General features: G+C 55.0%; 1 protein-coding gene across 1 annotated transcript in view; it reads left to right on the forward strand.

Moving 5' to 3' along the window:
* The window catches only part of LOC113212462 (beta-1,3-glucan-binding protein-like), an 11789-nt gene extending 10625 nt beyond the window's left edge, over nt 1–1164 (forward strand). The window contains exons 2-5 of the mRNA XM_052266055.1: nt 70–123; nt 311–430; nt 573–689; nt 1040–1164. Coding sequence (XP_052122015.1) covers nt 70–123; nt 311–430; nt 573–687 — 289 coding nt within the window. The 3' untranslated portion in view covers nt 688–689; nt 1040–1164. The remainder of the gene's footprint in view (nt 1–69; nt 124–310; nt 431–572; nt 690–1039) is intronic.
* The last annotated feature ends 6 nt before the right edge of the window (nt 1165–1170 follow it).

The following is a 1170-nucleotide window of genomic DNA, read 5'->3' on the forward strand; positions in this document are numbered from 1 at the left end:
GGAGAAGCTCGTCTTCTCCGACGAGTTCTCCACCCTGGACCACCACAAGTGGGGCCACATGGTGTCGGCCTGGAGGGGTGGCAACAACGAGTTCCAGTACTACCGCAACAGCAGGAACAACAGGTAAAGCGTGCCCACCTGCCCATGATGAGAAAGAACAAGGAAAACAACAACTAGCGCCAACAAAAGTTACAACAAACCTAACAGATGTGAAAAGAATATTGATATTGTGTATATACACAATATCCTGAACCGTGTATGACACGAGAGCGATCCCTGGTGACTCATATAAGTATGTTGTTGTGTACAGCTACGTACGCGATGGCATTCTGTACCTCAAGCCCACCCTCACTGCAGATGAATTCGGAGAGGACCTCGTGAAGAATGGCATGCTGTCGTATCCCGACTGCAACAAGGAACCCTGCATCTCGTAAGTGAGACGCAGTGATAGCCCATCTGCGTGGGCTTGGCCCGCTCCAGATGCTCTGCTACTAAAAAGTGCAAATAAAGTGATTAATTGTTGCGCGTCAGTTCATGTAACGACACGAATTTTCTCTCCGACGCGCACACAGACAGGCCAGCGCCGATGAGATCGTGCTGCCCGTGCAGTCGGCGCGCATCTCGACGTGGGGGAAGTTCAGCTTCAGGTACGGGCGCCTGGAAGTGCGCGCCCGCCTGCCCAGATGATAGTCGGGCGTTTGGGTGGGGTTGCCTTGGGTTGCCTCGACGTCGCTCGCAGGGACCCCTTGTGGACCATCCAGAAAGTACGTTCGCCTTTCGCCGTTGCAAAACCTGCCTAGTTGAGCCTCTTCAAGCTCTCATGACGCCTAGTAGGTAGGCAACTTCCTGTCTGCAGAACATGCATGTACTGTGGAGTGGCCTACCCCGAGTCTCGCAGGCGCTGCGCTCGCGTAATTTTCCGAATGAATCTGAGAAAAACGGACGTACTTTATGGACGATCCCTTATGCTCCCGTACGCGTATGCAATCCGCCCCAACGCCTGATACAGACTAACGTTGGGTCAGAGGGAAGTCCTGAGCAGTCCGTTTCCAGCCATCTGGCTGTTGCCGCAGGTTGAGAAGTACGGCGACTGTCCCCGCAGCGGCGAGATCGACCTGATGGAGAGCAGGGGCAACGCCAAGCTCACCGACGGCCGGGGCAAGCAGGCCG

This window comes from Frankliniella occidentalis, unplaced genomic scaffold, assembly GCF_000697945.3.
Source record: "Frankliniella occidentalis isolate FOCC.00 unplaced genomic scaffold, Focc_3.1 Scaffold35, whole genome shotgun sequence".
NCBI lineage: Eukaryota > Metazoa > Arthropoda > Insecta > Thysanoptera > Thripidae > Frankliniella > Frankliniella occidentalis.